At 44.2% G+C, this 25814-nt stretch overlaps 1 protein-coding gene across 2 annotated transcripts in view; it reads right to left on the bottom strand.

The window, feature by feature from the left end:
- Window positions 1-2046: 2046 nt before the first annotated feature.
- Window positions 2047-25814, bottom strand: part of NUP58 (nucleoporin 58) — a 429593-nt gene continuing 405825 nt past the window's right edge. For both annotated transcript variants that reach the window (XM_078657110.1, XM_078657109.1), the window contains one exon: window positions 2047-4143. In XM_078657110.1, coding sequence (XP_078513236.1) covers window positions 3974-4143 — 170 coding nt within the window. In that variant the 3' untranslated portion in view covers window positions 2047-3973. The remainder of the gene's footprint in view (window positions 4144-25814) is intronic.

The following is a 25814-nucleotide window of genomic DNA, read 5'->3' as shown; positions in this document are numbered from 1 at the left end:
ATCTTGGAATGCTTTCGATTGTAGTTCCTCTTTCCACACTACATCGTGTTGGTGTCCGTATACGGGCCTTTGTTTGGGGATCTATGCATCCTCGTCTAGCTGCTGCCATATTAACGGCTCGCCGCTCCCATGGTGGGTTGGGTTTGTCATCACTGTAGCATTACTCTTTAGCCTTGCACCTCTCGTAATTAACTTATCTGTTCCCAGGTACGACTGACCATCCACAATGGCTCATAACGGAACACTTACTATTTAACAGTGATGACGTCCTTGAATTTTTATATGGAACCCGTAACCCACGAACATCTCGTCCGCACCCTTTGATTCAAGCTATATATCTAGCATGGCATCGAGCACACCATCTCCTAGGGGGTGCTCTCCGTTTGCACTCTAAAACTCTAAAGTTCCACTTTGGGGTAATGAATGTATTCCAATAAATGGTCATGTGTTTCACTGGACCAGTTGGAGATTGAGAGGAATCCAGACATTAGACCAGGTCATACTAAAAGGAGAGTTGAAATCCTTTGACCTGCTTCCTGAGGAATTTGATCTCCCATTGCACCAGACTTCGTGACACTTGCAACTACAGCACTGCCTGAGGCGATGTCTGCGCACTCTTCCCTGGATGTTAGAATCATCGCCAATACTAGATTATTTTATCTGGGGATGACATAAGGGAGTGATGGGATTATATTGTGCTTTAACTAATCACTTATACTCACAATGACTACTTAAAGCTCTTCGCGAGAAATGGAAGGAGCGCTTACACATTACCATACATGATGTCTGGCTGGACATATTGGAAGCCTTAGACAAGGGTACTTGGGAAACGAGTTTGAAATTCTGCCTTTTCAAAACTTTACATGACTGGTATTAGCAGGATTATTACCACACTCTAAGTGCTGGAGGTGTCCTGGAGTGGATTGTGACCTTCCTCATTTACTCTGAGAATGTCCTTCAATACAGTGTTTTTGGGCTCAAGTAGGAAATACTCTAAAGGAAACAATTCCCCTCAGACTTCCCCTTACCTCTCCCATTATCTTATTGCATGATCTTGGGAGTTCACCTGACATTACACGCCCACAGCGTCGTCTTTTACATACTGCACTCTCTACAGCCAAAATTTGTATCTTAAGACTGTGGCAAGTGTCCAGTCCTCCCTCGAAGGAGGATTGGATCGTAGCAATGATTCAGATGGCATCCCATGAACGTGTAATATATAGACTATAAGATCAGGAAGAAATGTTCCAACAAGTATGGGCTCCTTTTCTCAGATACTCGTGAATGTGTTCTTAAATCGCCTCTTCCCTTCCATCCCCCCAATTTTATCATTTCTCCTTCTCCTTTCCCTCCTCTTCTATCTCGCTCTTTCCCTACCTTTCTTTCTTCTCTTTCTCCCCCCCCTTTTCCTTCTTCCCTTCTTTCTTATAGGGCATGTGCCTTCCCCCTTCATCACCCCTTCCTTCTACTCTCCCCCCTATTTTTACGCTTCCTCTCGTTCTTTCTTTCCCAGGGTAAGGAGACAACAGTCCTCCTCATTCATATGTTTATTCATTCATCTATTTATTCATCCATATATTTATTCATTTATTTATCTAGGACTTTTTATGACCTTCCATCATGCTCAATGTTCATCACATCTTACATATCTAATATGCTGTAGGTCTAAATTTGTTCCCAGTATCCATGATCCAATTGGTCTAATTCACTCCGTGGTAATGAGCAATCACTGCTAAGGATTTCTAAGCATACTATGCATAACATGTAGTGTTCACCAAAATTTCAATTGAGCAGAGTACTGAAAACTGTATATAAGCATACAAACTGCATTTATGTCAACTTAGTAATCAAACACACACCGTATCAACAACCCTGGTGACAGTGATAGGTCAAATCCCACATACAGATGATCTGGTGCTCAAAAGTCTCTCTCTGTATGTTGTTAGTAGTTAACCGGGAGAAAAAGTATCCAAATAGAAAAAAGCGTTCTAAAAATGTGACATTTCCTGGTATTTTAATAAAAGACTTTACATCTGATAACAGAAATAGCTTAATCTATTCAATACAATTTATTGTTTTGCACAGTGGTAGGTTGCACAAAGGTGAACAGACACTAAATTATCAAAAACACAGCTTCACAAACATTACTTCCGATGAGTGGTTTCGCATTTCAATGGTAATTTAAAATAACGCATGAACATACACAACGTACAAAAACAGTATTTTGACTGCAGCCCCATGTCACGGTTATGTGCACAGCTTGTTCTACAGATGGCATTCTTAAGACACAGCGTACAAGATTTTGGATCACAAAAAGTGCTTTTGAAAGCCACATGTCACAAAGGATACATACGTGCAAAAAGGATACCCTTGTGCAAAAGAAAAAAACACACACACACTTCCCTTCTATCATCAAACTTGTCTTGGGCGACAAAAATCACTTTTATGACAAAGACAACGCCACGTTGCATAATGTTTTTACAATTAGAACATACAAAGAGAGAAGCAGAACAAAACGTTCACAACGAAGTGTAGCCAAGTTGCATACGGGAAAATGTATCGAGTTGAAACTAGCAATAAACATTGGATGCACAGCATATGAAATGTTTTACAGAAGCAAAGACATAAGCATTACAATGAATCTGAATGTATAGTGCATACAACTATTAAAAATGCCCGCCAAAATGTACACCATATTTCCATCGGGTGGTATCCTGTTTTGTCGCTAAAATGTAAGACTGGCCACATTTGGAAGGCTCTGGTGGAAACCTTGTCTTCAACAGTTTGCTTTTCTTAGCTAATTTACTACTTAAACTAAACAATAGGTTTTTGATTTCTTTAGGTAACAGTGTCAGAAATATACTGCATTTTATTAGACACTGGTACGGTGTGTGGACACATTTGCAATGAAATATATGCGTGTTTTAACTGGGTTATTTAAACTTGACAAACTCTCACATTATATCTTTCAGCCTGGGAATAAGGCGGACCACCAAATTCTCAACAAACCCTGTGACTTTTGGCATGCTCAGCTTCATGCGTGCCAACAGTTCAAGTAAACAAGTAAAGACATGAATGTAATAAAAGTGATATTGAAGTGGCCAACTCAGAACTACTAGGTTGTTCTGTGGTCATGTTGTACTGGTGCATTCACATGTCAGCTGATGGTTTCCAGACTAAAGGAAACAAAAGTTAAAAACAGATTTCAAACAAATCCCAAAGCCACAATTGACAAGGCGGATCTTATTGATTCACAATTCAATTCAAGGTGTTGGTTGGATGGTAGGAACTGTTATAGGGAGTGAATAAATATGCACCCATATGTAAATAACCCCCGAACTTCTGTCAGAACAGTGCTATACTTCATAAAAACATACAGCCTCTTATTCTCGAAGGAGGATGGATACCTGGAATATTACATGTGGGCAAAAAAAGTACACAGAGACAGTCAAGTGCACATATGTACAGAACACAATAAACACAAACATACATTGATATAGTCGTTCTTTTTAACAATTTTAAGTATACATAAAAACTATGCCCTGCAGACTGTTTTAAGTCTGAAACTTTAGACTGTTTTGTGTCATTCTACATTATTTCTTTCCATAGTATTCGAACGTGAACAAAAATATATGTCTGCATATGTGCTCATAGAGCATATATTCAAGTTGTGGTAATTATGTGTTCTCAAATTTAAGGTTAAATATAGTTATTATGGTTCACCAATTTTTAATTTTTTTTATTTGTAGGGACACCATCAGTATATTTTTAATAAGGATAAAAATACATAAGCATTTATTTTTTTATTCACATGAAAATATCTGTTCATGATAAATGCAGTAATGCTCCAAAATTAATCTTCCAGATTGGGAAAAAATATAAAAACATTATAAATCTGGGATGCAATTTCTGCAGTTTTAGAAAAATAGATCTTTAGGGGTGCACCGACCAAAGCTTAGTTGTACTAAATTGTCTATCTTTTTCCTCTCTTGTTCCCAGCCGGGGGTTTCTTAAGCTGCAGAAGCTGCCCGCCTGTTCCAAAACCAGTAGATGATGGATTTGATACGCCAAATGTCAAACCAGCAGAGGCGGTGATACCAGGATTGCTGAAGTTGAATCCAGATGTAGTTGAACTGCCAAAACCTTTAGGGATGAGGACAGATTGTATTTCATTAGCAGATCTGCGCATACTGCTTTAGAGATTTTGTACAAATTGAAAAAATAGCATACCCCAATCTGCCACAAACTGTACCCAAGAAGAACAAGTTACTTACCTTTGGTAAAGCTTTTTCTGCTAGAGACCCTATCTATCAGAGATTCCCCATCTTTTGAATATTCCCCAGGCGTCAGGCTGTATCCGAAAACGTTTCAGCAGTACCTTGGTGAGTTGCCAGGTGGTGCCATACAGCACTGCACTAGCGCTGTCCTGCTCTGTAAATAATGTACAGAGCTTATAGAGGCACCAACCCTGCGTGCTGGTGTCAGTTGTTTTCGAGGCTGTTCACGCCCCAGACGCAGAAACAAAATGGTTGTGACCAGTGTGCAAAGTTTATTTTAAAAGTTTTATAGAGCGCAAACAAGAACCCAAGGGGTATCAGAGCGCTGTACAGAATTGTCATCAGCAAATATACAAAACAAAGAAAGGTAAGAGAAGTTACAACCTGTGGGAAAACATTCACGAATAAAATAGGAGCCATAGAGCTCTCTGACTAAAAAATCATACAGTAGAAAGAACCAAGATGTGCGATGTACATCAATAAATATTAACAAAAAGGAATTGAGCAAACAAAATAATCGACAGTTGATGCAGTTGAAGGAGCTATCGATGATCAATACAAAAAGACGGTCAAAAAACAAATCGTAGAACATCAGTGAAAGTACTTTGAGATCTTTGTTTTTAGCAAAACACACGAGCATGATCAACGCGTTAACATTCGTTAATTAGTAGTCTTTTGACCAATTTTTTAAAGGAAGAAGTTAAGGGATTTGATATGATCTCAGATGGCAAGGAGTTCAAGATTCTTGGAGCCAGACCTGTGAACGCACGGTTGTACAATCTTTTCTTTTTGAATCTTGGAGGTTTCAGGAGAAGGGTGGACATACTTATAAAGTTCCGGCTGGAGCCCGAAAGCTCAAACTTGTTTGCTAGGTAGTATGGAGTATTGTAGTGTATGGCTTTATGAGTCAGACAAGCCATCTTGAGTTGGATTCTAGCATCAATATATAACCAGTTTAGCTGCAAAAGGTCGGGAGAAATGTGATCAAATTTCCTAGAACCCGTTATAAGTTTGGCCGATACGTTCAAGGTAGCTCTGAGTGTGGCCAGGCTAGTTTTGGGAAGTAATGCAAAGGTTACCAGTCCATATTCCAGAGGTTCCATAAATAGGTTGAAGAGGGTGGGCGATAGTGTAGAACCTTAGGGGACTCCAATCAAGATAGGGGTACAAGACGCGAGGGCATGATTAACTTTGATCCTTTGCATACAATTGTGAAGGAAGGAGGCAAACCTCTTTAGGACCGGGCTCGAAAAACCCATCCTATCTTGTAGGAGATCAATCAGGTTTTCATGTTTGATGGTATTGAAGGCTGAGGATAGGTCTAGAAGGATCAGGAGACAAGGATACTTTGGTCAAGGGCTCTCACAGCATCATCAACAATGTGAGTTAGTGCTGTGCCCTGCTATGAACCCTGACTGATGAGGATCCAGGAGTTGGTACTTCTCAATGTGGTTGCAGAGTTGCGAGTGTACGTATTTTTCAAGCAATTTTGCTAGAGTCGTACTGCTGGTGATAGGTCGGAAGTTGTTTAGATCTGATCGTCTGGGTTGGGCTTCTTAGGAATGGGAGTGACTTGCCCAACTTTTAGGCAGTCCGGTATCTTTCCCTGTAAGAGGGATTCATGAATGATCCTGGACCACAGAGGGAGAAAGGCTGGGATTAAATCTTTATAGAGCTTGGCGGGTAAAGGATCACCAAAATGGTTGGAGGGTTTGATGGATGTCATGTAGGGAAGTATCTCAGCGCAGTCTGGTAGTAGAAAACTGCTCTAAGCGGTGTTGTTTTTGAGCGAGCCACCCAAAGGCGAGTAGATTTCGTGGATTCTGCCACCGTCCCTGATCCTGCTGGCGATAACTTGGATAACAAATTTGGAGTGGTAGGTATTAGCTTCAGCTCTATTTTCCTTGTTTTTTCAGCGAAGTGAGCTGTAAAAACATCACCATTAGGGAGCAGGGATAAGGGAGTGGAGTTCTGGTTAGAGGATTGGTTAGATTGTTCCTTAATGATTTCAAAGAGTTTTTGGGTGTTTTTGGCTCCATCTTGTTGAAATCTGAAGTGTTCGGTTTTCGCCAAGCGCATGTGTTTGTTGTAAACGCTCCTAGCTTTCCTCAATTGAGAGATATTTGTGGTGGATGGCGAGTTTATCCAGAGTCTTTCAGAGAGTCTTATATTGCGCCGTTCATCATTTAGGGCACCATGGTTTAGAAAGTTTGACTGGGATCTTTTTGAGCTGTTTCGGAGCAATGGAGTCAAGACTGTTAGAAAAGGTGTTAATGTAATGCTGAAAGATCGCCAAGGTTGGTCAAATAAGGGGAGGGGGGGCTGTAGTCTATCTTTAGTGATTGAAGTTCTCATGTTAATGTCGAGGTCTCTCATATTGCGAGTCATTTGTTTCGCGTTAAGGGGTTGACCCTGTCGAACCAGTCCCTTGTCTAAGATGAGGAAGGGAATTTGAAATTGATTAGACCAGTCACAGGGTGGGATTTCTCCTATTTGAATGATATTGTCTTTGGCAATGATGAGATCTAGAGTGGCACCTGTTTTGTGAGTAGGACCTTTGCAGAGCTATGAGAAGTTGAGGTCAGAGAGGAATGTCTTAAAGGAATCGACAATAGGATCGCTTGTGTCATTCCAATGAATGTTGAAGTCTCCAAGGAATATGTGGCAGAGTTGATCCAAATTCGAGCTAATGACCTCCATGATTTGCTCTATGAAGGCTAGATTATCGCCAGGAGGATGATAGATCGAATGCAGGACAGAAATATTATTGCCTTTGTTCCAGATTTCAGAGACTAGCTGTTCACAGGAAGATAAGACAGTACATGGAGATTGTTTAACTGTGAGGTTGGAGCGATTAATGCAGGCAATGCCCCCTCCTATTTTAACCAGTCGATCACTTCTGATAATAGAGTAGTCGGAGGGATTAAGGGGTCAAGAATTGGGGAGGAAGTGTCATTGAGTCAGGTTTCAATGATGATCAGAAGGTCCAAGTTATGCGCTATGATGGGATCAGAAATAGCAGCAGCATGTTTCACCGCCGATCTCCAGTTGAGTAGCATTGAGAGTTGATGTGCAAGTTGGAAGCGTCCACTTCTTGAGTAGAGGTGTTTATGTGAAGTAGGTTCTCTATATTTAACTCTCTGAGTTTAAGGCTTGGTTCCCTGTCAGGGTATGCAATAATTAAAGGTATGTTCAGAGTAGAGTTAGATTTGAGGACTATCTTTGACTTAGTGTAGGTTCCAAGCAGGGCGAGAATGTCTTCCTCAGATAGCTGAGGTAAGGGTCTGTGGGGAAGTGAGTGGGGGCTAGGTAGAGGCCTTGTGCTCCCTCTGGAGCTAAGAAAGGCGCTGAAGGCAGTAAGGTCTTTAGTTGAGTACAGTTTCTGTGAATTGCAGATATCATTCAACTGCGCGGGGTGAGAGTAGTACTGCAGAATGCTTTGCACCAACTTTTTGACTACAGTAATATGCTTGAGATCAATCTTCTTCTCAAGGCCATGCTTGTTCAGGCAATTATTTTCAGGAGTAGCCCGCCCAAGTGGAACACGATCCGCTGTGGTGTGGTTAGTAGAGGGTTGAGTAGGATAGCTGGCACAGTTAAGTAGGGAGATAGCGTCTCATTGAGATAGGTATCAAAGCTAGGAGTGGGAATGGGGAGGGGGAGTGGAAATAGAAGCCGTCGAGGGTGGTGCGGGATGTAGTGAGAAAGTGGGTGAGTGTACTTTATTAGTTAACGTATAGGGGACATCAGCATGGTTCAGAGCCCTGTGATTGGGAGCTCCAGGGCTTAAGGTGTGAGCATCCACTTCTACCTGACTGTTAGGGTTGGTAGGGTGGTCATGACTCACCTTATTGGAGCGAATAGTGTGTGACATAGGAGACTGAGGAAGGGGGGTAAGGCAATGTAACGGAGGAGCATTGGTATGGATAGCAACACTCTACTTCGAATCTCATCAATGGATAGATTGCAATCACAGGATGGGAGGGTTGGTGAGGTATCTACGGCTTGATAGAGTCTCTACAAGACAAAAGCATTACCGGAGGTAAGTAACTTTCTTCTGATAAGGACTTCTAGCAGCAGATTCCTCACCTTTTAAATATATACCAAAGCAATATTCGGAGGTGGGCCTGTGGATGGACTCAAACTAAAGTTCTGCAGGACCGAGCACGAAAAATGTCCCTCTCGGTGAACCTCACTATCCATGCAAGAATGCTTTGTGAACATATGGAGGGAAGCCAATGTATCCCCCTGGCAAATGTCGAGGGCAGGGACTCCGTGTGCCAATGCAGTGGCAGCAGCTTTGGCCCTGGTAGAATGAGAATGCAGTCCTTTCGGAGGCTGCTTCTCTGCCAAATTGTATCAGATTTTAATTTGAGCGGTCAGAGATCACGCTCTCCTGCACTGCCTTGCTTTTTCATTCCAGCAAACCCCTCAAAGAGCTGATTGGCTACCAAGTGTTCTTTGGTACAAGCTATGTTGAAGCAATTCAGTCTCTGTTTCTCCTCAGAGGGGTGACGCCGTTGACAGAACACCAGCCAGGGTGATGGTTTGACCAACGTGGATCCGTTTCACATCTTTTGGTAGGAAGGAAGCCAATATTTCCAGAACCAGTTTGTCTTGGAAGAAAAAGTATAAGGCACAGTGATGCAAAGAGCCTGAATTTCACTTGTGCCGAGGTGATGGCAATGAGAAATACAGTCTTGATAGTAAGGAGCCATAAATGACAGCTGTGAAGCGGCTCAAATTGAGTGCACATCAGATAAGTCTGCAACGGTTCCTCTGTCAGAATGATCTTTACCAGCCCTGGCTAAGAGGACGACTTCACTGGTTGTGGTGAGGGCCATGGAAATCTACCTCTGGAGTGAGAATTGCATCTAAGTGTGGTGAATCCCGCCTAAGCCTCTTATGCTTCTCATCTTTGGACGATTTGGAAGAGGGCAACAAAAGTGACTTTGGCCTAGGCATAAAGTGCAATCAGCACTAAGGCCAGCATCCATTGAGCACAAAAGTGGCATGAACAACCTAGCCTATATACGTGATCAAACTTCAAAAGTTACTAAATGAAGCAGTGTCAAGTTACATGGTTCAGTAAGCTCCTGTATTTCTGAAGAAAACAAATCAGTGCTCTATTCACCACTAAGGCCCGTGAGCTCTGCAAGAAGAACTGCAGATCATTCCCAATTTAAGAAAGAGCAGATTCAGAATACAAGCCTTATCAGTGGTGAGCCACATATTTGATACTGCCAGCCTCTTTCAATAAGATTGATAAACAACCACTAGCATATTGTCCATCTTGTTATAAGTACGAGTTACTTACCTTCGGTAACGATGTATCTGGTAGAGACGAATCTAGCCGCAGATTCCTTAACGTAGAATTATCCCCAGGCGTGAGCCTGGATCTGGAAAACCTTTTGCCACAGCATCCCTTCGTGCTGGGGAGAAGGCATCACGGGACTCCGCCCATGTGTCCTCCAAGTACGTGACGTCAGCGAGGTCACATAAGTCCCACCCTGGCGCGCCTACATCAGTTTTCTTCAGAGAACTTTTCCGCGCCACAACGTGGAGCCAGCAGAGAAACTGAGGAAGCATGGGAACAGTGTGCGAAACAGCATAAAAATGGAAAAGAAAAGGGGAATGGTGACGAAGAAGACCATAAGGAGCAGTGCCCAAAAGCAGGGAAAGAAGAAAGAGCACAGCCCTGAACAGCCACCCTGCCAGTTATGCAAACAGTACCCCCTTTAAGACAAGGAACATATGCAAAATGTCATGCCAACATGTAGCAGGACTACAACCCCGACCAAGAACCATGAAGGGGAGCCAGTTCCAAGACAAGTAGGGAACGACAGACCTCCAAGGCAACCCCAGCACAGGGTGCGACAACCCCCCCAAGGGAGCCCGGGCAGGGCACGGCCAAATGACCCAAACCCAAAGGGTAGCAGAGGGGCCAGGACCTTCAGAACATGAGGGAGGAAAGGGAGGGACGAGGAAGGCTAGCCTCAAACCTGGAGCAACCAGAGCAGAGGAGCGCAGAAGTACCTATGGATCCAACCCCTACAGAGGAACAAAAAGCAAGTCGTCTTGTCAAAAGAGCGCAAGAATGCACGCACTCATCATAGCCATCCACCGGGAGGTGAGTGCAGAAGGGCAAGCCAAAGGGTCCTCTTAGAACGGGGAGGAAGGGGGGCGTGAAGGAATCCGCGGCTAGAATCGGCTCTACCAGATACATCCTTACCGAAGGTAAGTAACTCGTACATCTGATAGAGACTACTAGCCACAGATTCCTTAATGTAGAATAGATACCCTAGCCATACCCACGGGGAAGGAGGGTCTGCGGAAGGATTCCACCAGCCTGGACATAACAGAGGGTCCCACAGTGTACCAGTCCAATGCACAGGGCGAAGAGCCCCATCCCCCCAGGCAAGGGGAGAACCCCCACAAGCAGAACACCACCGACCCCAAGAGGGATGTGGGAAGAAGAAAGAATTTAGAAGAAGCCCGTTCACTCTAAACAGAGGAACCGGGGGCAAGGCCAAGGAGGCCGAAGCACCCCACGCTCCTACATGGCAACAGAGCTTCCATTCAATGCCACGACAAGGAAGAGAAAGAAGAAAAGCCTAGAGGGCCTAAGGAAACGAGGTAAAGGAAGGCAAGCCCAACATAGATAGAAGGCAACAGGCAAGACAGAGCGGCGCCAGCAGTAATAGGCCGCCGTAAGCAGGAAGAACCGCCCGGGCCCCAGGAAGACCGGGTAGGTTATGCCCGACAAAAGTAGAAACACAGAACCATCCCAGCCCCCATGATAGGAGCATGAAGGCGAGGAAATGTCCGGACACCCTCAACGAGGGGACCGCGCACATGACCCAAGAAGCATCAGCAACATACATACATTCCATGGAGAGCAGAGGCCCAAAGGCAACCAGAACCCCACAGCAGAGTGCAAGCTATATGACAGCTATCACTACCCCACATAGTGCAAGTTAAGTCCCAAGACATGGGAATCCTCTTTGGAAGGAATTTCCGCAGCAGAGGAAAGAACGAAAGAGCCACGGGGGAAAAAAAACCCTGCGGAAGGTTGGTCAAGCAGCCCAAGAGAAAACAGAAGGCCTAGTCTCGGGGCCAAGTCTGTGCAGACAATCCAGCAAAAACACACAGTCAACAAAAGGGCAGTCCAGCAGCCAACAAAGCCACAGTCCCAGCAAGGAGGACTCGAATGGCCATAAAACAATCCACAGCAAGGGCAACCAGCCCAAAAGAAGGTCCAGAACCAGCTCAACACAGCAGACACTGAGGGGGGGAAGGAGGAGGAGGATAAGGCAGAGGAGGAGGACAGAGCCCTGCCAGGAACCTTTGGATGGCAGAGTCCGCCAGGGCATGGAATAACAGGCTGCCATCGAACAGAAGATCAATCCGCCGCTCCCGAATATTTTCAGGGAACACGCCGTCCCGAAGCCAAGCATGGCGACGGAGGGCGACTCAGGAAGCCATGGCCCGGCACCTCCGAGATGTCCAGAGCAAAACGGAGAGTAAACGTCGCTAGCTCCTGGCCATCCAACGAATGATGCCGTAAGTCCACCTGAACAAGATGCGGATCCCAAAGACTCAGCTGAGTCCCACAAACAAGAGGAGGCCCTAGCCAACACACATAAGGTGTTAAGGGCCCGCAGGGTAGTTCTGGTCGAGGCGAACATGTTGCGCTCCCAAGAGTCCAGCCAGTGGGCCTTCCGGCGGAGTCAACAGTGGTGGCAGGGAAGGTCAGTCCGCAAAAGTGGACTTGAGGCAGAGGGGTGGAGGGAAAGACACGCCGGCTCATGCGGCGCAGGAAGGTGCCGGTGCAGAAGGTGTTGAGGCACCAGATCCCCAGAGGCAGGGCGCTTCCAAGCCCCCATCAGGGAGGAAAGGAGCGAACCCTCAAAGGGAAGCAACAGCTCCCTTCCACCAGAGCCCTGGTGGAGAACCTCCAAGAGATGGTCCGCCGTGAAATGAGCATTTGGGTCACCCATGCGCAGAATGCCCACAGCCGTGGACACTGCGTGAGCGAAGGCCGCACACGCCTCCGTAGGGACCCGCGGTGGAGAAAACAACTCCTCCATGGGCGATGGCTGCAAACTAAGGCAGCCGTCCCCGTAGCCAAGCGGGGGCGGGCAAAGGCCAGACCTGGAAGTCAGAAGGAACCAAAGAATGGGGGACCTGCAGATCCTCGAGCAAACACCTCGGCCTCGAAAATGGTGGGGAGCCGCCCTTCGATGACGCCCGGTGAAAAAGACACCACACAGCGGCCTGTCTCCGGGTAGGATGACACCGGCAGGCACCCAACCTCAGGAGAAGAGGGAGCGCCCGAAGACGAATCTGCGGCACGACTTCTGTGTGGTGCCGTAGAGTCCGCTGCCTGAGGCAAGACGTCAACACCATCTAGCGCTGAAGGAGACGCTGGACAGGGCTCCTCCAAATCGCACCGCGGGAGCTGGAGCCGAAGAGGCCAAGGGGCAGCGCTGGAATGACGCTGACTCGACCTCCACCGAGGCAGCCGTCTGAGTGGAGGTACGAGAGGGACCAGGGGGAGTGACACGAAGCCCTTCGCCAGCCGCGGCCCAGGATGTGACGGAGGTGGCCCGACGACCCATGCGGCGGCGCCAGGGACGATTCAACCTCCGACTCGCCCTCCGACTCGGCAGCTGCCTGCAAGGGGTCCCTGCCCAGCCTCAACCCAGAGCAGGACGAGGAGGGTCCACCGACCCCTGTGGCACCGCCCGGACCAGCATGTGCCGACGCCGAGGCGGCGTCAGCTCACCGGGGAAAAGGCCTCCGCCTGCCCAGAGGGCCAAGCAGGGCTCGGGGATGCGACCCTAGCCCCGGCGACCTTCCGCAACACCACAGGGACTCCCTTTGGGAGTTTGCGGCAAGGCAGAGGTGCCGTGGTCTGAAGGAGGGACCCCCAAGGGACCGCACCTCAACAGCACCACATCCTCCAAGCCTGGATCCAAACCAGTCGGACCCGGGGCTGGAGTCGCCGGCGGTGCCGCGGAGGGTCCCGCGCAAGGCAAGGGATCTGCTGACGACCCAGGAGGAGGAGACGCCAGCGAGGTCTGCAAAGCTGCCGCATATGTCTACATCTGGACTCTCGACGCCCCTTCACCGGGAAACGGTGGGGGGAGCGACGCTCTCGCGACATCGGAGCAGGGCAAGGAGGACGACAACGGCCGTTTCTGAAGCCATCTGCTGAGGCTGAACGAGGGGATGAAGCCGACCTTGAGAGACGCGCCGAGAGTAGTTTCATCTGGCAGTCCTGCAGCGTCTTCGGCTTTAACTATTGGCACGCCTCACAATCAGTGGTGCTGTGATCTTCCTCTAAACACCACATACAAATGAGGTGAGGGTCAGTTGCCCACATAAGACGCCCACCCGACGTGCAAGTCTTGAAGCCCGAAGTCATTCGCACACTGTTCCACCAAAAAAATAGCACAATGAGGAAGAAAAAAGGGCCCCAAACAGGCCAGAGTAGAGACCGGATCCGCGTTGCACGCAGAGAAGGAAAAAACTGACGTAGGCGCGCCGGGGTGGGACTTATATGACCTCGCTGACATCATGTACGACGCATGAGTGGAGCAACGTGATGCCGTCCCCCCCGGCGCGTAGGGATGCTGTGGGAAAAAGTTTTCCGGATCCAGTCTAACGCCAGGGGCTAATTCTACATTAAGGAATCTGTGGCTAGTAGTCTCTATTAGATTAAGTTATTTACCTTAAAAAAAGCTTTTTGATAGATGTGACAACTCCCGTACATTCCTTACTTGAACCTGCTTCCAGAAACCAGTCTGACTCCACTATTCTTTTCTTAGTCGCAGCTCTTAAACAGTATCAGGGAGCAGTATTCAGAGTCCACAGTGAAGTTTCGCAGCACCGTCTGAAATGACTTGTCAACTGCTATTTAAGGTGCTACACACGCAAAGGTGATGTCTCTTTCAAGTGGGAAAGCATGAAGGAATCTGCAGGAGACCTCATATCCTTCATGTCAGAACCACTTTCAGAGGGCAATGGGGGACGCATTTAGCATCAAGCATGCAGGGGTTACTGGGCCCAACCGTAGTGGTTGGGGCTTTTTACTCCTGATGCCAAGTGACTCAACTTACGATGGATCCTGCACAACTGGGCCTAGTAACCCTTCTGTACTTGACTCTCAGTGGTAGCTGTGGACGAGCAGTCAAAGGCTTCCTGGAGGGGAGAGCAATGGGGTGGAAGTGTAGATACATGTCAGTGAACATATCTTATAACTCAAAGAGCACACCGTATGAACAATAAATCAATGTCCAGTCCAATACTTACTTTTGTAAGAAAAATAAGTTTTTTATTGCTAACCCTACACATTCAAAGTAACAACCACATTCATGAACAATAACACAACAAGCTCCTTGATGTTGGGGCTCTAGTAGCTGTCAGGGAAATCCCAGTTTCACCCTATTCCTTATAATGTGGTCAGCGATACTCCCCATTTACTAGTGGCAGCATCCAGGGATAATCACTAATAGGCAGTACTGAAGTGTTCTCCTTTGGCTCCGAAGAAGTTAGACAAAAGTATCTATGGTGCCGCAGCACAGTTAGCAGTGAGTTCCTTGGACTCCACAGGCCCAATTCTAGTCTTACACGGTCTGACCTGGTGGTATGGAAACGATTAGAGTTGTAGCAAGTGCCCTCTCCGCGGGCACTCGCAAGTCCTCCTGACCCTGTTCAGCAAAGTTGGGCTGCCAGTGAAACACGCCGCGCAAGCTTTCCCCCTCAAGCTGCACTACTGGCTTCTTCCAGCTATAGGAGCAGCTCTTGCTCATTGAAAACGATGCGAGTCAATCTTCCCTCGCTGGTGGGGGGAGGGGCAGAGCAATGAGGCGATACAGATCTGGCGCTTTCAGCGTGGTGGTGCTCGTGACACTGCTCAAGTCACTCCGGCCCTCTCCTGGCATAAGTTGGTTGCTGTATCAGTTCTGCTCACAGGTAACTACCTGATCTTTGCACAGTCATTCCCTCTCACCTCGCTCAGGGAGTCCTCTCTGTAGGGCTCCCCACTCGACCATGCTCCCTCACAGGACACAGTGGTCTCTGCAAGCAGACAGGCGATGGTGCTCCAAACCAGGTGTTCTTGGTACCCCCCTGGGTGATGTTCTCTCAACCTAACAGGAAGTTTAGCAGGCCCTTGCCCCCTGTCATGGTCACGGGCAGAAGTCTTGCAGAGCTTCCCCTTCTCAGAAGGCTGCTTGGCAGATGACAAATTTTGGGGGTCTCAACTTCCCATTCTTATAGTCCATTTCCAGGGTCTGAGTCTTTGAAGTTTTATGATGGGATTCTGCTTCTTTTGAAGTGTACATTTTTCCTTTACATCTTTCCTCTTGAAAGGCTGCCTGTCACAGCAGACAAGAATCCGAAGCAGACAGTCATAAAAACAAAGTACATAGGAGTGGCCAGAGTTCACACCTGAATTTCAGCCAAAGTGATATGTGCATCAAAAGGTTAATCCTGAGCTCCCAGCCCTACTCTTTATGATTCCCTTATCAGCCCCATCCCATTCCTGAAATGTTAACAGTCCAGTTCCTTGATATCTATCACTGAATCAACAAGCACCCTTTTAAAATGGAAAGGGGTAGTCTCTTCCTCCTGTGTCTCACTCATAGCAATGCAGCAATACACAAATTTGTCGAGAGAGGTGCCCTCTACTCCTCTTGCCAGGCCTGGGCTACCTCAAATTGAACCCAGGGACCGTCATGAAATGTACCATTGCAGGCACACTTGCATCCAGTGTACATTCAGAGAGCACTTACTGTCCAACACTCTTAATTCCATGCATTGTGCCATTAGAGTGAGACATTCATTCCACATGCGCATTCAGTGTGAGCGCACTTTTCAGCACTGTCACTTTTCTGTATTGAACCATGGTGCGCTATTTGCAAACACACACTTCCACTAGGCACATTCACCATGTGTGCTGCACAATACTTCACCCTTCATACATTTCACTTCATGCAAGCACACATACACCCAGTACATGCTTCCATTGACAAACACTGCACTACATCTGCTGTGCAATGTATTTCCCGCAGGCATACATGCTCAGTACATACACTAACTACACATATAGCGTACCATATTGCTCTATCCCAGTACTGTACTCTTCCCAGGCAAACGTACATCTAGCGCAGTCACTACTCCAGCACTGTATATCACTCCACATCTACCTGACGTAGGCCAAGGGTGAGTTAAGCACACAGCAGCAGAACTTTTAAAAAGGTGATAGAGGCTGTAGGCCTAACTTCAGTCACACAGCTAAAAAGGAATTATTCAATACTACTGATCTCTCACAGTATGCTGCTACCATTGCGCTTGTGCTGCTTGAGTCTTGGTGCAGGCGGTAGCCTTCCACCACTATTTGAGTCGCACTCCGGGACACCACTCCTGGTCCAACAAGATCACAATCTGCAAGACAGGCCTACGTCATAACGCACACGCATAATCCGTGTTTGCCTATGACAAAGAAACTCAGCATTAGGAATCCAGACAACAGTACAGTTGTGCACTCTGGACAGGGATGTCCATCTCTTATCATCCCGACTTTACCCTCCCAACACTTCAGTAACTTGTTTTACTTATGTATATCAAATTCAGAAGAGGCTGTATTTAAACAGTCCAACAGCATAGTCAAAGAAAATGGTTTGAAGATAACATCCCTCCATAAAAAAAAACATGATTGTAATACTGCCCTATTGAGAGTGAGCACGGCTCCCCATCAAGGACCAATTAGCAGAATTACAAGTTGATTGCATGGATCCAGGAATCAATAGCACCAATACAGCTGCAACACCTCTAGTGGCATTAGATACACAATTCCAGGTGGAGGCTTCCCAGCCAGCCTATAACATTGTTTTACCAGCAAAGTAATCAGACTGGAATTGGTGTGCTAAAAAACAGCAGAGCCTTATTTTGGACCCTCGAAACATACACACAGGTCATCCCTCCAAAAATCACTTAACCCACATATGAAGTAATTTAAAGCCCTCTTATGGTCTAGCCTATTTGCCACTCTTCCTTCTTCAAGGGAAGCACAGGAGCAAAGAAAGATGGCATTGGAATAGCTTAAAACACACAACTCCAATACTATATAGGCAAAAGAGATGGTGTTAGTTGTAGACTCAACTTGTCTTTATAAAACTTTGCCAACGGATGCCACTGACAGAGGCAGAAGCTTACATGCTAGCAACAATGATAGATACCAAGAAAGCCAGTTGCTAAAGCGTTTAATTGGAGAACCCATCAGACAACGTATCACAAAGAATAACATTATACTCAAATGCTAGGCTGGGACATCAAAAAAGGCTTCAGGAAATGAGGGGGAGCTTATTTTGCAAACATTTACAACAATATTTACCAACAGCCACTTAAACAAGGATTCTTGCTCAAGAGAAAAACCATTCAACACTGCAAAACGTATATAGTCTGAGGCTGTAAAGGATCAACAGAATATCCAGTGCACCAGGAATTCAAGGATAGACTATATTCTAGAATGAACTACCATCATCAATGAACTAAGAGCAACCAATACCTCAAGCAAAAGCCAATTAGAAGATGGCGCTAACCCCTGAAGGTCCGGGCACAAAGACTGAGTACCCTGGAATAAATGACCCCCATTCTAAATTAGAAGGTGCTCTCTTTGAAGGAAAGGCCATGTATCTGCATAGCTGAGGAAAAAGTATATTGTATAAAATGGAATGAAAATAATTTCATGAGGACGATTTACAAACACAAGATTAAAAAAGAACCGTGTCAACTGAAATTGTTACAAAGAGTTTTCATTTAATTTGCCTTGTTTTACCACCAAGGAGAGAAGGTGTGCACCGGGGATGCGACTAATTTTCAATTAGAAGCACTACTTTACAATGTTTTGGTTAGACGTCCTTGGACAGATGACGTGACCTAGGCAGCACCCAGAACTTTAAACCAAAGTACGATAAAGATGTTGAACTAAGGCTGTGCACTAACCATCAAAACCCATTTTGTTGTCTACTTCATTTCTTGTCCCTGATGACAAGTGGCACGCCTATACAATTCAATACGACTGATCACAATAATTACATTTTTTCCTACAATTTTTATAAAACTTCAAGATGCAATACGACGGCATCTCAAAGAGCACTGAAGCTAGGGCAGAAACTTTTGCATATAAAGAAGATGAAGCATCCAAAATATATTCACTTATACATGAAGAGATAGACCAAGCAACATCGAACAGGACCAAAGAACAAAATATAAAGCAACTACTATACATATCCAAAAGACACGTGAATCAAAAACTACATGCTAGCACAATGATCAGATATCACAAGGTGCAGCGCATCCCGAGAGGACTACGAATTGCTCTCAAACCTTCTTTATGTAAGAATTCCAAAAAATTCCAAGAACGTTGGTATGCTATCCTGAACAAATGTTCATTGGATCTAATCTTACTGATCATTGAGGAACTTTCTGAAATTTTGAATGAACTCACAAAAAAAATGGAAGAGATCACTGAAGAATTGTCAGGAATGATGTCGACGGATGAATTAGCCACAATATTGAAGGATATCAATGAACAGATTGTCAAACACACGCAAGAGATCAATGACAGAAAAGTTCAGACGTGATACTCTTGATTATAAATTAGGAGAGGTTTACACCTGGGCTGATGTATATGCCCAGAGAAGAAGGAATCAACCATACTCACAGTACATTGACACCTCTTCATCAGGAAAGTTACGTTTTGAATAAACCATCTACAAGCAGACAACAGCCTCCAAAGAGACAAACCATAATCAACATTGAGGAGACACAGACAGGCTCTGCAACAACTTCTGCAACAATGATCACTTCGGAAACGCCTTTTTTTAGAACAAGGCCCAGACCAAACAGACGACCCAGGAGGGGACAGAGAGCAACCAAATACAAGAAGTGCGTCATCCAGACAGAAAGAAAAGAAAAAGACTACAATAAAGACCAATTAGTGATCAATATCTCAGACTATACATTATCTAATCAGGAATTAACACTACTACAAAAAGGGATATCCTTTGTCCCTACGACACAGACCAACATTTTAGAACTTGCAATTAGCTTATTTAAATTGATGCGTAAACTTAGATTACGACATTTTTTTGATAACATCACTCCAAAACCAACAACACAGGAACCGGATCAACTGAAAGGTTTGAGACCAAAAAGTACTTTCTTGGCCCCAATGAGCCACAAAACGTTAGACTTGTTTGAGACTCTGGTGAAACAAGACTTAGTGAAACTTAAGTGTCAACAAACCACCAAAAGGAATATTACCAACAAAGAGAGGGATATTTAAAAAAAAATTCTCTAATAACAAAACCATTATCTGCGTAAAAGCAGACAAAGGGGGAGGCTTGGTAATAATGAACTCTGCCATGTATGAAGCAACAGTGAGAGATCATATTTCAGATTCCACTACATATGCAATATTGGATCAGAACCCCACCAATGAATATATGTCGATATTGAAAGAAATTATACAAAGAGCAAAAGACACAGGAGTTATTAATGAAAGGACGAAGAACTATTCGATTAAAAAACACCCTAGAAGCCCGTCATTTTACATGACGCCGAAAATTCATAAGAACCTTGAGAACCCTCCTTTAACCGCATGCGCACTATCGGTTTTCCCGCTGCGCGCTGAGATTTTAAAAAACCCGCGTTACGTGACGAGCTCAGCTCGTCATCAGCGTAGCGCAGGTTACGCCCATGACGACCAGAGCTCGTCATCAGCCCCGAAGGGGTTAAGACCCATTGATTCTACAAGAGGAAGTTAACATGAACCGATAGGTCGTTTTTTAGACAAATATCTTCAACCCACAGTCCAAAGAATTACTACCAACATTAGAGATACAACTGACTTTTTTTCGAAACTCAACGCAGCAGAGATCAAACCAGATGAACCAGTCTTTTTGTGCACAGCAGACATTAAATCACTTTACACATCAATTCCACATGGTTCCGGACTTGAAGAAATGGAACGGGCAATACTCACAACTAATTATGATTTACCGATGCAGACTTTCCTGATGGAATTAATGGTTTTTACGCTATATCAAAGCTACTTTAAGCACGACAACAAATGGTACCAACAATTAGTAGGGCCCTCAATGGGAAACTGCGCGGCTCCTGTACATGCCAACATTTACAAGAAGATGTATGAAGAGAACAACATATTAAATAATGCCAATTGGACATCCAACCTTAAAATGTTTGTGAGGTACATAGATGACATTTTTATCATATGGTCACACACTAAAGAAAAATTGGAAGAAGCACTGCAACAATTGAATGCACTCGATGAAAGAATCCAACTAACTTGGGATATTTCGAATAAGACCATCACCTTTCTAGATGTTCAAATCACATTAACGACTGAGGGAATTGAGACTGATATATATCGCAAGATCACAGATAGAAATAACACTTTGCATTATAACAGCTTTCATCAGGAAGCGCTCAAGCGACATTTACCTCTCTCACAAATGATGAGGGTCAAAAGAATCACATCAGATCCCAGGACAGCCATTGCAAGGATTGATGAAATGAGTGAGAGATTTGAAAAGAGAGGTTATCCTAAAGAAATTATTCACACAGCAAAAGAAAGGGTCAAGAACCTACAAAGAAAGGATTTATTTAAAGAACGGTCAAAAATGAAAGAAACGAGAACTACGATGGTATCAAAATATTCAACATCAAGCATTAAGTTAAAATTTTTTATCAAAAATCATTGGGGAATTCTAAAAGCTGAACCAGATTTCAATTCTATATTTGAAAAACTTCCAATTTTCGCGTTCACCAGAGGGAAAAATTTGGGTGAATTACTCAAGACACAAAGAGAAACTCCTATCATACATCGAGAAACCAGACCTTGCTTACATTGTGGCAATTGCAACAATATTATCAAAGGTAATACCATCAAACATCCCATGAAGGGACACAAAATTAAACTACGAGTTAATGCAACCTGTGATACATCGAATGTGATCTACATGCTAAAATGCCTGTACGGCAAAGTTTACATTGGCAAGACTGAGCGAAAGATCAAAATAAGGATCAATGAACATAAATCGAACATAAGAACCAAAAACCTGAAGTCTTCGGTAGCACTCCACTTTAGTGAAGAAAATCATAACGTATCTCAATTACAGTTTCTTATTCTTGAAACAATATTGAAAAGAGAAGGTGTGGACAATAATCAACAGCTACTCCAGAGGGAGAACCATTGGATTTATAAGATGAACTCTCACAAACCGTTTGGTTTGAATGATCGTGTAGAATTTTCATGTTATCTATGATGACTGTGCTATTTAGAAATTACAATGCCGTCCAGAGATATATATTGAACTTAATTACATGTAGGCATGTACTACATAGGCTTTGAACCTGTCTCATGATGTTGTTTTGTATGTCCCAAAACCATGATATGCCAATATCTTTTCAATACAATATTTTTTCAATACTATTTTTTCAATACAATTTTTCCAATACAATTTTTCCAATGTAACCTATTTTTTCATGGGATTTATTTTCACTGAAAATTATCACCATTAATTTATTTTCCACCTATTCATTTTTACTTCACTCAACGTTTCAGACGATCGGGATACACCATAGTATTTCTTCTACCCTGTCAGGAACGAGATCGGCATTCGGCACCTATCTAAACGCTTCCTCATCACTTTCAGGAAGTGGCGTTTTTCCGTGCGATTTTCCGAGCTGTTTTCAGTACAACAGACGAAAATTAGAAGAGACGCTTTGCGTCCCACAAGTAAGTGTTTAGAAACATTATGAGTGGCATATAACGTTACACCCGTAAGTTTGACTCTAATCATCGCGTTACTGTTTCAGGATTGTTTTTGTTGACTAGAACGACAGTCAAGCTTCTAGCACCGACATGTAAGTACGAGCAACATTGCGTTTGTGGTTTATCTACTTTTTTGCCATAGAGCACCTATTTACTTATTTAATTATCGTCGTAGAGCACTTCTCATCACTTTTCACTTGGGCACTTTTGGAGCATGACCACGGGGCACGCAAATCACGTATGACATACGCTTATGAGTTCACAAATGATGTTTTGTAGATTTTGGTTAACAGATAGGATGTTATCTTGAGTATTCAAAATGTTCTGCTTTATTCATTTTTTTAGCATATGCTCCCTGATGAAGGGCTATCTAATGCCCGAAATGCATTGTAGTAAAAGAATAAGATGCATTGATGTCAGATAATGAAATTGTATAAAATGGAGTGAAAATAATATCATGAGGACGATTTACAAACACAAGATTAAAAAAGAACCGTGTCAACTGAAATTGTTACAAAGAATTTTCATTTAATTTGCAAAGGGAATCCTTGTTTTACCACCAAGGAGAGAAGGTGTGCACCGGGGATGCGACTAATTTTCAATTAGAAGCACTACTTTACAATGAAAAAGTCTAGATACCACTGGCGACGAGCCTAATCCAAAATGATCAGAACCACCTGAAGCTTATGATAACATTTTGAGACCCACCCTGTGCATCAGAGGTAGCAGTCAAAATGCAGAATGAAGAGTTCAATTCAATTTCAAATTCAAATTAAAAAAAAACTGTTGACAAATATTGGTGCAAAAAGCTCTATCTCTTGAAAACTATTTCTGGTAGACCATATGAAACACTTATGATTCGTCACCAGATGAGCTGAAGACAAAATAATTCCGCTCTCCTGTCTATGCTCTACTGCCAAAGCATTGCCACAATAGGAATTTGAGCCCACCCCCCACTGCTTGTTCTATGCCTCATCACAGTATATAGTCTGCCAGATTCTGCATCTGTGCGACGTGCAACTCAGAAAGGTACCATTTAAAGCAAGCCAATGTTCTTAGACCCAAAAGGTAAATTTTTAGGCGCCTCTCCTGCAGGGACATAGGAGCTAAGCTCTCCTTCCTACTTCCTGAAGCTTCCCATTGTTAAGTCTGGCCAAGGTGAATGGAACAACTTAATGTTCAGGAGGTGCACACAATTCCACCCCTTATCACTTGACACTTAAGAAAATCTCATCCTTTAAGAAATGGGTCCCACTGACACTGCAGAGTCTATAGAAGGCACCATATCCCGAAGCAAGCATGAGGCACAAGAAATATGCATGTAGCCTTCAGACTTGAAAGCTGCCAAGCCTCCCTCCTGCGCTGAATAGGACTCTTGTCTAAAAACAAAACTATGTCCTGAGTACTGGATACCCTTTCAAGGAAACAAAAGGTCTCAATAAACGTGTGCCAAAGGATAGCAATTCCCTGAAGTGACCGCTAGGATATTCAGGGACAGATGGAACTGTCTAAACCATCAATTCCCATAAAGCGCAAGCAAATTGGTGAACATAAAAGTTGTATAAGAAAACCTGTTTTATTTCCTATCTTTAGGATTGTCAGGAATAATATTTTGCGCTTGGAAAAGCCTTTTTCATCAGAATGTTAAGAGTTGGATGGTTGAACAAAAAAGGAGGATCAGATAGGAAAGGCTGAAATTTTCCAGAAACTTATCTAAACACCTGGGTAACAGACTGACATTGTGACCATGGATATTAAACTTGATCCTTTAATGTCTCAATAAAAGGAATGATCTCATCAGACATCTGCTTCCATGTCAAAATATCTGTAAAAGATAAAACTTCTGTTGACGCTTTTTCTGATTCTCCACTGCCTTTCCGGCTCCAGCTGCACTATGTTCCTGTTCAGCAGAAGCTGGACTTTAAGTGTTAGGCAATTCCATATCGGGATATGTATCTAAACCACTTTGGAGATCAGCCAAAAGACATAAGTTAGAGCCTTATGAAGGTTAAAAACTATATCAGTCTTCTATGTTTCCATCTGAAGAGAAAAAGACAAGACATCTGAATAAGAGAGATATAAACCCTGGAGACAAACAAGCCCTAATCTCTTAAAATAAGATTGTGCCATTGTGATCTTGGGAAGTTGGGAAATTAATTTTCCCTCAAATATTCACTTGGACATCATAAAACAAGCTGCAGAATTAATTCTCCCAACTAGTCGTGAGACCTAACCTGGAGTAGACAACAGCACCACTTCTTCCACTGTATGCACCAATACTCATATAGACAAGGAACTCTTTTTCAAACCAGGATTAAGAACTGAATTCAGAAAGTATCAAATGTAAGGCTGAGATGCTGAAATCAGCAGCGGGGGTCGAAGCAGCATGCTTCATCGTCGTTTCCAGATCGAGTCTGGAAGGGGAATCGGAAGACTTTAGTGCTAATTAATGACAATCTTTTCAAGCTTATCCTTGTTCAGAATACAGATGTTGTATGTCTCTTCCGTTAGTGGTAGGAGACCACAGCAGTGCCGAATGTAGCAAAGTATAAGTAATTTTAACATATCATTGTGTAGAAATTAAATATTTGTATATTGTCTGTGGAATTCAGTGTACAAATCCCTCTAAGGCATGCATATCCCTCTAAGGCATGTATAGTATAAACCTAACTCACCTTTTATACAATAAGAGAAAAAGAGTAGAGATAAATAATGAATTGTCTTACAAGTCTGAACGTCTTTGATGTGGCGGTAGTCAGTCCAATAAATGCCTTTGCTATGTCAAGATCGTGAGGAAACTCTAATGCTGATTAGAAACTAAACAGTAATATGAGTTTACTCTTTTTGTTGTAGAACAGTGGTAACTGGCATGTTAGCTCCTTCGATACAGGAAAATAACCTTTTCACAAAGAAAGCATGTTGACCAACTCGTTGTCCAGGAGAATATTCAGCGGTCAAACACTGATAGAATGCTCAGCCCTGCAGGCGGTCTTTTGACTCAAATCACGGACGGAATGGACTGGGAAGCTTTCGCATCAATTTGCGCAACAGTTGCTCCTTGTCCCAATGGCCTTCCTGCAAATATTTTTAAGGAAGCAATTGATAAATGGCCCACCTATTTGACTACTCTGTGTAACTACTAATACAAGTTCAAGTTCAAAAATTTGTATAGCGCACTACTCACCCAGAGGGTCTCAAGGCGCTTGGGGAGGGGGTGTACTTTATTTATCGAATATCCAAGTTTTTAGTTGCTTTCTGAAGGAGAGGTGGTTCTGTGTAAGGCGGAGGTGGGTGGGGAGAGAATTCCAGCTTTTGGCTGCTAAGTAGGAGAAGGATCTTCCCCCCATGGTGGATCTATGGATGCGCGGAATTGCGGCGAGGGCTTGATTGGACGATCGTAGTTGGCGGGTGGGGGTGTAAAAGAACAGTCGCGTGTTGAGGCATTCGGGTCCTAGATCGTAGAGGGCTTTGTGTGCGTGGGTGAGGAGACGAAACGTTATTCTCTTGTTGACAGGGAGCCAGTGGAGGTCTTTCAGGTGACCGGAAATGTGAGCTTGACGGGGGATGTCAAGTATGAGTCTGGCTGAGGCGTTTTGGATGCGTTGGAGTTTTTTCTGTAGTTTCGCTGTGGTTCCGGCGTAAAGGGTGTTTCCGTAATCCAGTCGGCT

Source organism: Lissotriton helveticus, chromosome 8, assembly GCF_964261635.1.
Source record: "Lissotriton helveticus chromosome 8, aLisHel1.1, whole genome shotgun sequence".
In the NCBI taxonomy this organism is placed as follows: domain Eukaryota; kingdom Metazoa; phylum Chordata; class Amphibia; order Caudata; family Salamandridae; genus Lissotriton; species Lissotriton helveticus.
This window is presented reverse-complemented; position numbering and strand designations above follow the sequence as displayed.